Source organism: Falco cherrug, chromosome 1 (assembly GCF_023634085.1).
Source record: "Falco cherrug isolate bFalChe1 chromosome 1, bFalChe1.pri, whole genome shotgun sequence".
In the NCBI taxonomy this organism is placed as follows: Eukaryota; Metazoa; Chordata; class Aves; order Falconiformes; family Falconidae; genus Falco; species Falco cherrug.
The window spans coordinates 38,375,399-38,387,772 of record NC_073697.1 but is presented as its reverse complement, the minus strand read 5'-3'; the positions used below and the strand labels follow the sequence as shown (position 1 = coordinate 38,387,772).

The window sequence follows — 12,374 nt, the reverse complement described above, 5'->3', positions numbered from 1 at the left end:
TTACCCACCGCAGTCAGACTGCAGCAGCCAGAGCTGCCGTTTCCATGGAAACTCCTGGCAAGCAGCCACATCCCAGCGCCTGCATCCCTACCAAGGAGCATCATCGCAGCCAACACCCAACCTGTATGCCTGGGCTCCCTCTCCTCCCGCCTTGGGACCCCAAGGGGACCAGCTCCCCGGGACGTGCTCCTGCTGCCCATCCTGACCTGGCAGTGCTGCTCTGGCACAGTGCCTTCGCTCAGCACTTCAACCAACAACTGACTGGAACTTGTGTGTGCATCCCGCCCTGCAGGCAGTGCCCCCTCCCACGACACAAATATCACTTCATGGTACTCAAGGCCAGCTGCGCTGCTGCCTGCAGCAGTGGAAAAAACTGGTGACACCCATCCTGCAATCCCCGAACCTGAGCTGAACGCCCCCCGTTTCCCCTCGTGCATGGTGTTTGTGTGCTCCTGTCCTGCAACGGGAACTGGGCAGCACGAGGCAGAGGAAGCAGTGATGATGCTGCACCCCAGGAGGGGTACCTGAATCGCCTGTGCTTTATTCACTTCTCTATTTGAGCGGAAGAATCAGCAGCTGGGGAACAGGGGCCAGAGCATCACTGCAGAAGTTCAGTGAACACTGCTGGGCAGTGACAACAAACCTCAGCATGTGCCAAGCAAGGAGAGACAGTGCTGAAAATATCCCAGCGGTGTGCTGTGAGTAAGCAGCCATACACATCCAGATGCCACAGTCACAGCTGGTCAGCCCAGATAAAGGTTTTAGAAGAACCAGAGACAGCTCTGCAGTAGACACCAGAGATTAGAGCCTTGGAAAGACTTTCAGATAACAAGATGGGGGGGACACATAGACACACAGATGTAGTGAAATTAAAAAGCAGTGACATTTGCTGAAGAGCCGCGCTAAACCTGGAGGTTTGGTTTGTTGCTTTTTCCAAGGTTACCCTGTCTCCGTGTGGTTCATGTATTTCAATCCTCTACATCCCTGTCTGCCTGCCCAAAGAAGCATCAGCTGCTATTGAACTCTCAGGATGTTAAGGGAGGGTCTAACGAGCACTTGCCTTTTCTCCCTAGCTCCTAATGACTGAGGGATCCAGAGAAAAACGACAGCAGACTCCCAGTGCTGGGAGGCTCATGGCTTTTGCACAGGTTCAGCACTCAAAGGGGCGATGTCCACTGTCACGGTCAGAAAGCTCAGACCCACAGCAGCATCAGAGAAAAAGTGCTTGCGCAGCTCCACACAAGCTCCTTATGCTAAAGGAGTACAGAATTGTAACAAGGAGAACGAAATTTTCAGCTGGAAAGTCTGAACTGAGAAAGAGCGAAAAGATCGTACAAACATGAAGGAGTATTTTCATTGACTATTAATATCAAGTACATACAAAGAACAGGCTGGAGTTGCACATGAAAGTTGGCCTTTCTTGCACTCTGGAAAAAAAACCACTCGGGCTAGTATACCAAGCAGAAAAGTCTCCTTTTCTTTCTTTTGCATTAACTCTCCACCCCTAAATTAAAACTGGCTCATTTTAAATGTTCCTCTGTCCAGCTGCACATGCTAATTTTAAGATCCAAAGCAGGGACGAATTACAGCTGCTGGGCTGTACCAAACCCAAGCTCTCCACAGAGGCAGGGAGCTGCTGGAGCCCGGACCTCCCCGCAGGAGAAGGTGCAGGCATAACGCCAAGAGACATGAATTCCAATTCAAATTTCCATTCCACTCATGGGATGGACAAAAATTAACGTCTCATGGGAACACCCCACTTCTGGGGCTAATCATCACCCCCTTCCAATGCCTTCGGGCACATTTTATGTAGCTGAAGGGTAGATTTCATTTTGGCTAGTAAAGGGAAATTTTAGTTTCTACTGGCCGGGAGAGGGGAAAAAACAACAAAAAAAACCCCAATCCCTTTCTGAACTGCTAAGCGTGAGTTCATCAAGCGCTTCACAAGAAATCACCAGCTTGGCACACACAGCCAACAGACCGTCCAGGACAGGAAGCTATCTGAACTTTTTCCACAAGCTCCTAGGATCCCAAAGCGTACCACTAAATAATTACTCAACAAAAACAGACCTCAGAGGGAAGCAAGCCTGTCAAAGCGCCAAAGTGAGCTACTGCAGAGCTGTCTGGCAATGAGAAAAGCAGAAGGAAGGCTGACCAGCGAGTGGAAAGCATTCGCTGCCAAAGAAGTGGGAATGAGGCACAGCCTTGAGGGTCTAGGAACCTGTATGCTGCAATCTCACAGCGTCAGAGCGGCTCAAGCCTTCCTTCCATGTGTCCACCCCTCCCAGAAGGATTTCCTACCTGCTTTCCCACCAGACAGGCTGTCACAGTAAGGACAGAACTGCCTGGTGCTTCCCTTTGTGATCCCCAGACTACACAGGACTGTGCAGAGAGGGGGTGAGCTGGGAGGGTGAGCTTGCACCTGAACCAGGGGCATAGCCCTGGCATACATGCTATCACCCCTCAGCAGCTGGTGCCCACCTCCCCAGTATGCACACCCCGATGCCTATGGGGCAGTGGAACCTCGTCTGGTCCAGACCAAGGGAGAGACGAGGTTTCTGGACAAAACAGACCAGCCGTACCTCTTTTGGGGACTTTCAAGGCAGCAGATTCTGGTGTTTCTGGGGATGTTGTATCAGCTCCATCTTCAAAGATCTGGATCTGGAAAAATTGTAACAACTATTATTACAATTTAAAAAAAAAACCCAAACTCACACACATAAAACCAGAGTGTGATTAGAAAACAGGTCCATTTTGGCAGCAGATTTAAACAGACCAGACTGCATTTTTTTGGCACAGATTTTTCATTTAGTCATTGAAGCTCAGCTGTGCTACCATCCTCCTTCCACAGGCTTCCTGAAAACAGCTACATATTCTTTATCACATAGGGAATAAAAAATTTCACAGTCAATAATAATAAACAAAGTCAAAACTTAAGATTCAACAGCCCTGAATGTCTCTAACAGCCCCGTGATCACTCTACACAGCAATCAGTTCATGAATCTTGGTCTGACAGTTATTTTAATTTACTGACACTTGACAGAAAGCTCTTTGGTTTTGGTTTGGGTTTTCATGCTGTCTTAGCAAAAGCTGATTTAAAACTCTTCTTTCAGTTCATAAGGAAAACTGCTGTTCTCTGAAACAGAGCAGCCTCAGTGACTGGGAACACCACACAGCCAGCAGAGGGGTTTGTTTTGAGGTTTTTTTCTAACACACAAGCTGCCCAGCTCCCTGGGGAACCCCAGGAGGCACAAACAGGAATACTCTCAGGTCTGAGCCCTGTTAAGCTATCTAAGGGTTGAAGGTTTAGGGCTTCTCTTTGTTAACTATTTTTTGGACACATTTTTGCTTAATAAATATAGAAAACAAGGCTGGAAAGGATTAGATCACTTCCTGAGAACCATCCCTTCACCTCAGAAGTTCAACACTACCCGAGTTTGCCCAATCCGTTCTGTGACAACCTTAAGCCTGGGAGTTCAGTTTAAAAATAAAAATAATCTGTAAACCTGTCAGTCACAGTTTCTATTCTGGGAAGATGCCCAAGGACCAGGAATGTATTCTTACATTAAAAGCAGCAAGGAGACTGAGCAAAATTACACCACAGAAACCACAACTGCACCAATGCTGAGAATACTCAAACCACAGCTTTAAAAGCAAGAAGGCAGGTACCCCTTGGATGCCAGCATCTGACACAGCCCAGCATACCCCATCTTTGGGGTGATTTGGCAACGCTCTGGTGTTCACGCCTCACTAGACACAGCAGCATGACAGAACCAGCCCCGAGGAGTGTGGAAGCGGGATCCCAGCAGATCTGTCACACCAGGTCACGCACAGGAGTTTATCCAAACCGAAGGTAGGATTTTGAGTGATCTTGGGGTTCCCCACCAAGTACGACTCAGGTAGCAACACTAGCCCTGCTGGGAGACACCTAACAACAAGGAGGAGGCAGGACCCAGAACAGGGCTTGCTTCTGGTTAGAGTGGAGAAGAGCAACAACGTAAGGATGTGCTGCAGCAGCAGGTTTAAACTGATGAGCTCCTCTGCCAAGCAGAGGCAGAAAAGCAGCTCCACTTGACGTCAGAATCAAGGATAATGTTTCCATACACCATAACTAAATATTCATGTTCAAAATTACCAGCCCAAATACAAGTCCCCGGCAGGCAAAACGTTAAGGCTGCCAAAAGTTAACGAGCAAACACTTGGGTCGGAAATGCCTGTCGGTGCTGACTGCTGCTCAAAGCAGGGCTCCATCCTTCTGCTAACTGGGAAACAAGCAGAGAGGGGAGGGTCAGGCACAGAGGCAACAGCCCCTCCACAGCCCACCCCCAGCATGGCACCCTGCGCAGAAACTGCCCCAGCTCAATCCCACAGCTCATGACAGCTCTGCCGGGCTCCAGCCCTGCCGAAGCCACCTTCCCTCCCCTCTGTCTGGCCGGGACACACAGGAGGCTGCTCAGGGGACAGCATGGCACAGCTACGGGACTACAACTCTGCCAGCAGCCATTAACATCCCTGCAGCTACTGGACATAAGTCTCCACCACGAAACTGGCTAGTGACCCTCACCTAGAGACACCCACCCTGCTCCCCCATGAGATGCTGCTTCAAGTACAGCGGCAACACTGAGAAATGGTTCAGTGATTACTTCAGTTCCTTTGGCTCTCGAGCTCCCCTTAGCCCGGCAAGGCGCTGCTGGGGCGCACACCTCTGCTAAGCCGGCTGCAACCCACACCCCAGGGCAGGCACACTGCCTGGGCACCATCCTTCCCTGGGAGAGGAGCACTTTGCTGCACAGATAAAGCACAGTGCCAAACCCCTCTGTGGGGTCTACTTCGACAGTTGCATGAAATAGAAAAAAAAAACCCAACCAAAGATCTTTAACATTTCCCCAGCAGCACATTTTTAAAGCTGAAATGACACAGTAAATTAATTAAAAAACTAAGAACACTGCTAGGCTCTGTTGATCCTGGTATTGCTGGTGCCCATTTTTTGAGGTATATTTTTAAGTGGAGGGGAGAACAAAAAGCTACTTAATCCTGAAATTCTTCAAAACATTTTACAAGTGCTCAGCAAGATATGCTGTATTGATGCAGTTGATTTGCTTCATAAGCAATGACAAAAAAACTTTCATTTATGATTTTCTTCCCTCTCCTTGAGAAAGACGATTTATTAACGTTTAGCGGCCTGACACCGTGTATAACCACAGGAAAGTCACCCACCATGCTAGGAAGACCCAAAAGTGAAATATGGAAGGGAGCAGCAGACAGATTTACAGCGGAGAGCACAAGCAGAGCATTAACTCCACTGAAAGGGAGTTTTTATCCCATTTTTATCTTAAAGTTGGTTCCTGAAAAATTAATGCCCAAACTCTAACGGCCACTGAAGGGATGGGCTGCCCACGCCCTGGGCAGCTTGCTCTGCCGCCTCCGCCGGTCTCAGCTCTGTTGCAGGCTGACATGTCGGCTCGCTCAGCCCTCGTGCTGCAAATCCTCTGGGAAGCCACTGGAGAGAAAGGCTGGAGAGCACAGCGCTGCGGCCCTGTGCCTGTTCGGCAGCTGCTGCATGAGGCAGGCGGAGGAACTACTGAGATTTGCAAACCATGCTGGATATGCTTCTCAAAAATTGCGCTCCCCCAGATCCATCTTTCCACACATGTCACTGTCAGGGAGACAGTCAGTGCTACCAGCACTGGTGCACCTTCTCCACACACACACACGCCAGCAATTTGTTCTGTTGCAGGGGAGAGTGGGCAGAGACAAACTCCTTGCCATCACCATGGGAAAGCAGCTTATTTTTAAGCAAACTGTGTACTGCTCAGCAGGGAACATGCAGAACAAAGACCCCAACTGTTCCAAAACCGAAGTGAGAAAGGGGAAGCACAGCAAGAGGCAGCCGTCAGGCCCCAGCCCTCCCGCACGCAGCGCCCTCAGGCTGGCCCCTGCAACCCAGCCCATGGCTCCCAGGAGAGGACAGGACAGAGGACCTTTCAGCCTGACCCCCATGCACCGCATGGCAAAGCTAAACACAAGGACCTTTCCACCACCACCCTGCCATCGCTGGCAGACAAGATGGAAACTCCTCTAAAGGCATCAGGCAAGCACAGCAATGCTGACCTGGCACGCCAGCACCGTGGGACAGACGTGTGCCCCAGCAGGGGCCTGGAGCAGAGTCACTGCCCCCATACCCACCCCTGTCTGCCCGCACTGGAGTGTCACAACGCTGCCCTGTCTGCTGAGCTCCTCCCCTCCAGCTACCCCATCCGGGAGCAGCATGTCCTGGTCCTGCAGACCAAAACTTTTAATTGTAAACTGCTTATGTACTTTTCCAGCTGGCAGGTGAGGCTGAGCAACAGACCAAGGAAGGCACGTCCATGAGTCCCAGCAAAACAGCCAGCAGAGAGCATTCACTTCTCATCGGTGAGCCCTCACCACTCCCTCTGACCACGCATGACCTGAGGGCCCTTCTGACAGCCAGGACAGAGGATGCCAGGATCCACCCCAGGATTCCTGCTCCTAAACCCCCTTATATCATGTTCAGCTTCCCCCACACTTCCTCAGTTGCCCACTGCCAACCACCTGGAAGCAAGCCATCATGTCTGGCAGGGCAGTAGAAGGGTCTGTGGAAGTGGAAAGGAGCTCCCTGCTCTCTGCTGCTGAAGTGCTGCTGAGGTGCTGCAGGGTGGAACTTACACCAATTGTTTTGTGCCAGGGAAGGAGAAAAGGGAGCTGGATCTCTCTCACCGTGACACCGTGCCTGTAGCACACCGAGCTGCAGGACTCAAGAGCAGTGGCACTTTCCTGCACTTGTGCTGTTTGAAGATTACACCCAGGAAATTAAAATGGAAGAGTTTGTACCTAAGTGAGCTCCTATCTACAGTACATGAATAGCGAAAGCTCAACAACTAAACCAGAGTCATGCATTTTATATACTTTAAGGCAAACATTATTCAATTAAAATTCTCTGACTTCCAGCTAAGCACACAGATATTGGCCCCCAACTTCATCTGCTACAGATGATGCAGCCAGTAAGTCTGAGACATTACTCTTCATTTTGGAAGCAAATTAAAACCATTCCGCATTCTCTGGAATTCACCAAACCTTTTTCACCCAATTAATCTGAAAATATTTCATGATAACCCCCATAAATTGAGATAATCAAGACACACAATGAAACATGTAGAGAAACTGTGTGTCTGACTGAACAAGTCCTAGCTCCGGCAGGAGCACAGCCTCCGGGTGAGGCTTCTGGTTGCATTTGGGATCATTCTGTTCCCTCACATGACAGAAGATGGAAAGTCCCAGAAACATCACTCACTCTGGGAGAAAAGGAAACTTATTTCATCTCTCCCCACCTGGGTGCAAAGGGCTGCCTTCCTCTATTTAACCAAGTAACCCGTGAGCCATGCAAGCCCAAGACAAGCCCAGCAAGCCGAGGCCACCGCAGAGGGAAGCGTACCTGTGACTGCCGCACAAAGATGCCATGGTTTTCTTCGCAAGTGAAGTATTTCCTGCCCTGCACAGTCCCATCGTTCTTGCCCTTTGCTTCATCCAGAATGACACCGACCCACTTTCCTGTGGCAAAGAGGGTGGCACCGACATAAGCCACGGTACCACGGTGCCCTTTCCCGATGACTTCGACCCTGGAGCCCACTTTCAGGGGCTTGCTGCTTGCCTCCACGCTCATCCTGGTGCCGGTGCTGGACGCCTGAGGACAGAGAGGAGATACACAGCAAGTTAAACACAGCCGGTGCAGATAGACAGACCCATGGTTCAAACCTCAGACGTCTCATTCCACACCAGCACCCCAGGCTCTGCAGGGCCATTCACAGCCCAAGGGGTCGGTCCCCATTCACCTCCACTGCCCTTTTTCTTCAGGAGCCAGCAAAAGGTGATTCCATCCCTTACAGCTGCCAAACAGGAATCACAAACAATGCCACAACCACTGTTAACTTCTACTTTTCAGTTTTTAATAGACACACTGGACTCATAAACCCAATTTATAAGTTTTTTAAAAGCTTGAGGGCGGGGGGGGGAGAAAAAAAACCAACTGTGAAGTAGATCTTAGTGCAGTCACATCTGTTTTAATTGCTATCTGCTTCATCTTTTTTCCATTATATCAGAAAGTACCTACAGCTTCCCAGCCTCTTGCATTACATGCTCAGGACCAGGCAACCCATTTCTGCTATAATTTGCTTTGCTGCCCCTTCTTATTGTCAGGGTTTAAGAGGACCTGGTGACCCACCACCAGCCACAGAGTCAGACCATCTGCCCACACCGGATTCCCACTGCATCCCTGGCACCCCTCTGTCAGGACTTCAGGGCATCCACTGCAGCAGCGCCTGTGCCAGGATGCTAACAAGCACAAAATATTGGTGGTAAAGTCATTAGGCTTTCAAGGCATTATCAACGTAAGCATTCATCCACATTTAAATTTCAGTATGTGTCACTAGATTTCAAGCTTGCCGTGCCCGATACCACCTCTCTGCTTTGGCGAAGCTAACCATGTTGAACAATTCTTTTACAGCATCACTAAGGTGACAGACGTGAGGAACTTAAGCCTGAGGATCTTGGGACCCTCAGGGTTACTTAAATCACAGTGAAGTCTGTTGGGATCTTCCCCCCACACCCAACGCCTCCTCTCAAATAAACCCAAGGAAAAGAGCTCTCAGGCAATATAGTATAAACTTCATCTAAATCAATGATATATTATTAATTGTTTAAAAGGTAATGCTATACTAATAGTCCCTCCTCAAATGCAATGCCTTTAACAGGCTACTGCTTTTAAATACAATTAAGAAGGGAGGGAGACATCTGACTGCCTTGCTCAGTTCAAGTTCCACCGCCCAGCCCAACACTGCGGCATTGTCCTTACAGCGGTCTCTAAAATGAAGCATGTTTGGCATTTACATCATCCCGTTTGTCAGTAGTTCTGTTTATTGTGCAGGAAATATTTTGTTTTGATTGCTGCTGTGCTTGGCTTCTGTGAAAGAATATACTCAGACGCGAACAGAAGGTTGCCTTCACTGCCTTGAACGGCAGCACAGAGTGCAGCTGGGGAAGGGCACCCTCGAGCTGATGGACGCAGAGATGAAGCCCAGCAGCAGCCAGACGCTGAGCAGGGCTCAGCACTTGCAGGGGCAGGGAGGCCTCAGCCCGCACGAAGAACCAAGGGCACTTTGAAAGCGTCTGGCTGACACATGCCGAAACCCCAGGCTCTGCTGCCAGCCGACAAACAGACAAATCATCACCCTCCTTTACGTGCCGACGCACTGGGTTTGCATGCAGAATACACCCACCGCACTCAGAAGGTTTGTGACTAAGAACTACGACGCCAGTTTTCCACACAAAACCAAACTCCACTTTTCATCCAAACACAACCGGCAGAAAGCAGAAGCACAAAATCATCTGTCAATGAAAAACAGAAGTCAATCACCATTTTCTAGCAAACAAAAACAAGATCTGAAGTCTAAAACTTACACTACATACTCAGATAAACATCTACCAAAATACTGGATCACTTCAGCTGTCAGAAGGACTAGCAACGATACTCTGCAAAACAGTGACAGCTGTAAAATCAGCGCGTCCCACCGGTCACAAAAACCGAAAGCAGAACTCTAGAACAAACAGCCTGCAGGAAAAGCCAGAATCACCATTTAAATAGAAAGATTCCTTCTCAGTGATTTTAAAAACAATTGCTTTGCTTGTTTATCCACCCTGGCTGATGTTTGCCATTTTACAGTTCTGGTGGCCTTGGGCAGCTGCAGGCCAGGCAGGATGTATAGGTGTGCGGAATGCCAGGAGCTGGGAATCTGAGCTGCACGGCCATGAGGCACGGCTCCCTGGACACCCGCGGCCTCACGCTTGCTCTAATGGCCAAATGATGGAGGAAACTCATACCGTGAGGGCTCACACACCACTTCAGCAGGTGTTGGCTAAGGCTAAACACACAGAATACACTTACAGAAGAAATAAGGAATCAAGATTACACACGGAAGATGCTGGACTGGTACCATCTGCCTCTGGTCGCTGAGTGCTGTACCTGGCTACCAAAAGCAGGCATGTTTACCCCTGACTCAGCAGATGAAAGCGTCACACTGCCGTCCTGCAGAGAAGTTCAGCTCCAAACCTGCAGACTTTTTCAAATCATAGTGTTTATGTTTTCATTATTTTAACAATGACATGTTCCAGCTTTGGCGCAGCTTGTGCCAGTGGCTTCTCAAATCACACAGCCAGGACACTCCTCGGGTAACTCTCAGAGATGCTCCCGGATGCCCTCTCGCAGGACAGGACAGGAGCATGGACCACGAAGCAGGACAAACTCAGGACCGCTTGTGCCAGCAAGAACGTGCAGAGCAGACGCTTAGGACCAAGAGGCAGCTGAAGGCAGGAGCTGGCAGACAAAGCCCAGGGAGATGTTTCAGGAGAAGGAGCATGACTTGCCAGCACCAGCCTCTGAGCTGCACCCAGCAGGACAAAACAAGCTCCTCCGAGTACAGAGAACCCAGCCAGGCTTCCACCTCACCATTTCATTTTTATTTTTCTATAGCATCAGTCTCTAGAGCGGTAGCAGATAAACTGGTCTCAAAAATCAACTATTTCACTGTTGCTGCTGCAGCAACATCATGTCTGGTGTTGTGGGCTGCATGTGGGCATCTGGGGAATGCTTTCTGCAAAGCACTCACATGGGAGCTGAGGGAGAACTTGTCTTCTTTGCATCCTTTCCAAAGCATAATACAAGTAAAAGCACATATCAACAGTAACCAAAACACCTAGATTTTTAAGCAGTTGGATATAGGATACAGCATGGCTCCGCATTACAGCTTTTCTGGCAGCAAAGCCAATTTATAAGGCTCCCAACGCCTTTCTCCTCAGCTTCTCGCCTGCTCTCTGCCTGCATTACCAGCCTCCAGGTGTGCTGCCCCAGCCAGTTTCAAAAATGCTGTCTCAGAGGAGGTTTCAATGTGGCCGCAGACAGACACCCACCATCTCGTAATCCAGATTTGCCAGTTTGGGGCAATTACCAGTGGGACCACGGCACAAGAGCATACCACTGGTGTCTCAGTGCCGCTTTCCTCCTCGCCTGCAGTTGCATAAATTCTCCAGGGGAGAAAATCTGGGACTTCACATGGAAAAAGAATCTCCCTATCTTTTTATTTTTTAAAAAACCACAAAAGCTCTTCAGGGCCTGTTTTACAACTTATGAAGCAGAGATGCATAATAAAGCAGCACATCTTTGTTCCTTGCAAAACAATCTCCAGAGACCATCCCCTAAGAATTAGCAATGGAGTCTAGTGAGTGAATCACCCCATCAGCCTGGTTGGAAGTTCCACCACATTTCACTTGCTCCAGGACCAATTTTCTGCCACAGCGACTCCTTTCCATGCAGTTGTTCAAGAGAAAGAAAAGACCTTTTCTCTGCATCAAACCACTCAGAGATTGCAGCAAACTACCCAATTAGTGCAGCAGAAAGAACCTAACACCAGACTTCACTGAAAAGGAGAATAAAACCATCACACCTGGCAAGCCTTGCACACGCAGCTGTCCTAAAGCCTCTGCTCTGCAGTCAAGCAACTGGGATAATCAAAACACAGGTAAAAGCCTCCAGGATGTGCAATTTTCCCAACTAGGATTAGATATCCAGCACAGGATTCTTCTCTGTAGTGGTGTGAAAGGGTCGACCAAAATAATTTACATTACTGCAGCAAAACACAAAATTATGCAGATTACTGTAAATCTGTTGAGTAGTCTGAAAAAAATTGCCAACTCAGGTAGTGTTCCCTTTCAAAGATTGCTAATGAAAATGCTAGAACACATTTCACCCAAATAAGACAGAGAGCTTCCTATTTCTTCTCTACATACCCAGTCACACAGGCAAAGCATTTGAAGGTTACTTTTTATATGGTAAAATAACTGAAAATCCCCCAGGGGCCACAAAACCTCAGTTTTCTCTCTGGAGGCACCCACGGACAGCCAGGAGAAGGGGCTGTGGATATTTTGTGTCCTTTATTTTGGGTACCCGTCTGTCCCTCCCTCCCAGCTAATCCAGCCCCCTCGTCCCAGGGCGATGGTGCCGTACCCCGGTGAGCGTGGCTGCACCAGCACCCATGGGCGAGCTCAACCCTGCAAGTCATCTCCGCTGGCAGAATCGTGAGCCGGGTAAGTAAATGGCTTTTGGTATGCTCTGGCAGGTAATTTGTAACTGCAGCATTAGGTTCAGACTAAGCCTCCGAGCCATAAACATAAAAAAAGGCTTTAAGTTTCTGGGGATGTTGACCTAAAAAGTACAACACACATGTATAGATAGCTGTCCCAGCTGCTGTGTCCCAATAACCCCTGGAAGCACGCCGCTGCAATGAGCACCATGTGTCCGATGCCGG

General features: G+C 49.2%; 1 protein-coding gene and 1 long non-coding RNA gene across 12 annotated transcripts in view; one reads left to right on the top strand and one right to left on the bottom strand.

Moving 5' to 3' along the window:
• The window catches only part of DCTN1 (dynactin subunit 1), an 84,686-nt gene that overhangs the window by 51,311 nt on the left and 21,001 nt on the right, over positions 1 to 12,374 (bottom strand). For all 8 annotated transcript variants that reach the window (XM_055702888.1, XM_055702891.1, XM_055702896.1 and 5 more), the window contains 2 exons: positions 7,454 to 7,702; positions 2,583 to 2,661 (listed from right to left, as the gene is read on the bottom strand). In XM_055702888.1, the coding sequence (XP_055558863.1) occupies positions 2,583 to 2,661; positions 7,454 to 7,702 (328 nt within the window). The remainder of the gene's footprint in view (positions 1 to 2,582; positions 2,662 to 7,453; positions 7,703 to 12,374) is intronic.
• LOC129735425 (uncharacterized) overlaps positions 1 to 12,374 on the top strand; it is a 35,094-nt gene that overhangs the window by 14,649 nt on the left and 8,071 nt on the right. Inside the window, exons 1-2 of one of the 4 annotated variants that reach the window (XR_008731052.1) lie at positions 7,709 to 11,588; positions 12,058 to 12,153. This is a non-coding gene — a long non-coding RNA (uncharacterized LOC129735425). Of the gene's footprint in view, positions 1 to 7,708; positions 12,154 to 12,374 lie in introns of those variants that run through there. The other 3 variants (XR_008731054.1, XR_008731053.1, XR_008731051.1) reach the window with 3 other exon arrangements.